Genomic DNA, 438 nt, shown 5'->3' on the forward strand with positions numbered 1-438 from the left:
GCAAGCTTCGTAAATTTGAAAAATGCGTCATATCGTAATGACAAATCGTAATGTCTTCGATGTATGATATCGCTCAATCTATAATATTTAAATCATGATAAGTGTGTTTTCTACAAAATAAATATTTAATAACAAAATGTAAATTTAAAAAAGCAATGATAAATACTTCATCACAGCCATGGCATAGTCATATCCAGTTTTCTTCCTTTTCTCCTTTCCAACACCCATCGCTGTTTCCGTTAAAATGTCAACTGTTACGGCTGATAGATAATCGTGACAATCAAATTCCTTTCCAACTTTTTCGCGAAGCCGATTGACGAGGTCTACGCTGTTCTCGTAAAATAAAGGTACAAACGTCTTCAAAATATTCATGTGAAATGAGGGGGCAATTGCTTTTCTATGTCTGCGCCATTTGTCGCCCTTTGTGATCAATAAACC

The 438-nt window shown here is 34.9% G+C and overlaps 1 protein-coding gene across 1 annotated transcript; it reads right to left on the reverse strand.

The window, feature by feature from the left end:
- Positions 1–6: 6 nt before the first annotated feature.
- On the reverse strand, positions 7–432 carry LOC105460370 (cytochrome P450 4g15-like; the record flags this gene model as incomplete). The annotated part of the gene is made up of 2 exons (XM_011706815.1): positions 167–432; positions 7–78 (listed from the first exon to the last, which is right to left on the reverse strand). Coding segments are annotated over exons 1-2 (278 nt in total), but the record flags the coding sequence as incomplete, so codon positions are not given.
- Positions 433–438: the final 6 nt, after the last annotated feature.

The sequence above is a fragment of the Wasmannia auropunctata genome, unplaced genomic scaffold (assembly GCF_000956235.1).
Source record: "Wasmannia auropunctata unplaced genomic scaffold, wasmannia.A_1.0 LD323415.1, whole genome shotgun sequence".
In the NCBI taxonomy this organism is placed as follows: Eukaryota; Metazoa; Arthropoda; class Insecta; order Hymenoptera; family Formicidae; genus Wasmannia; species Wasmannia auropunctata.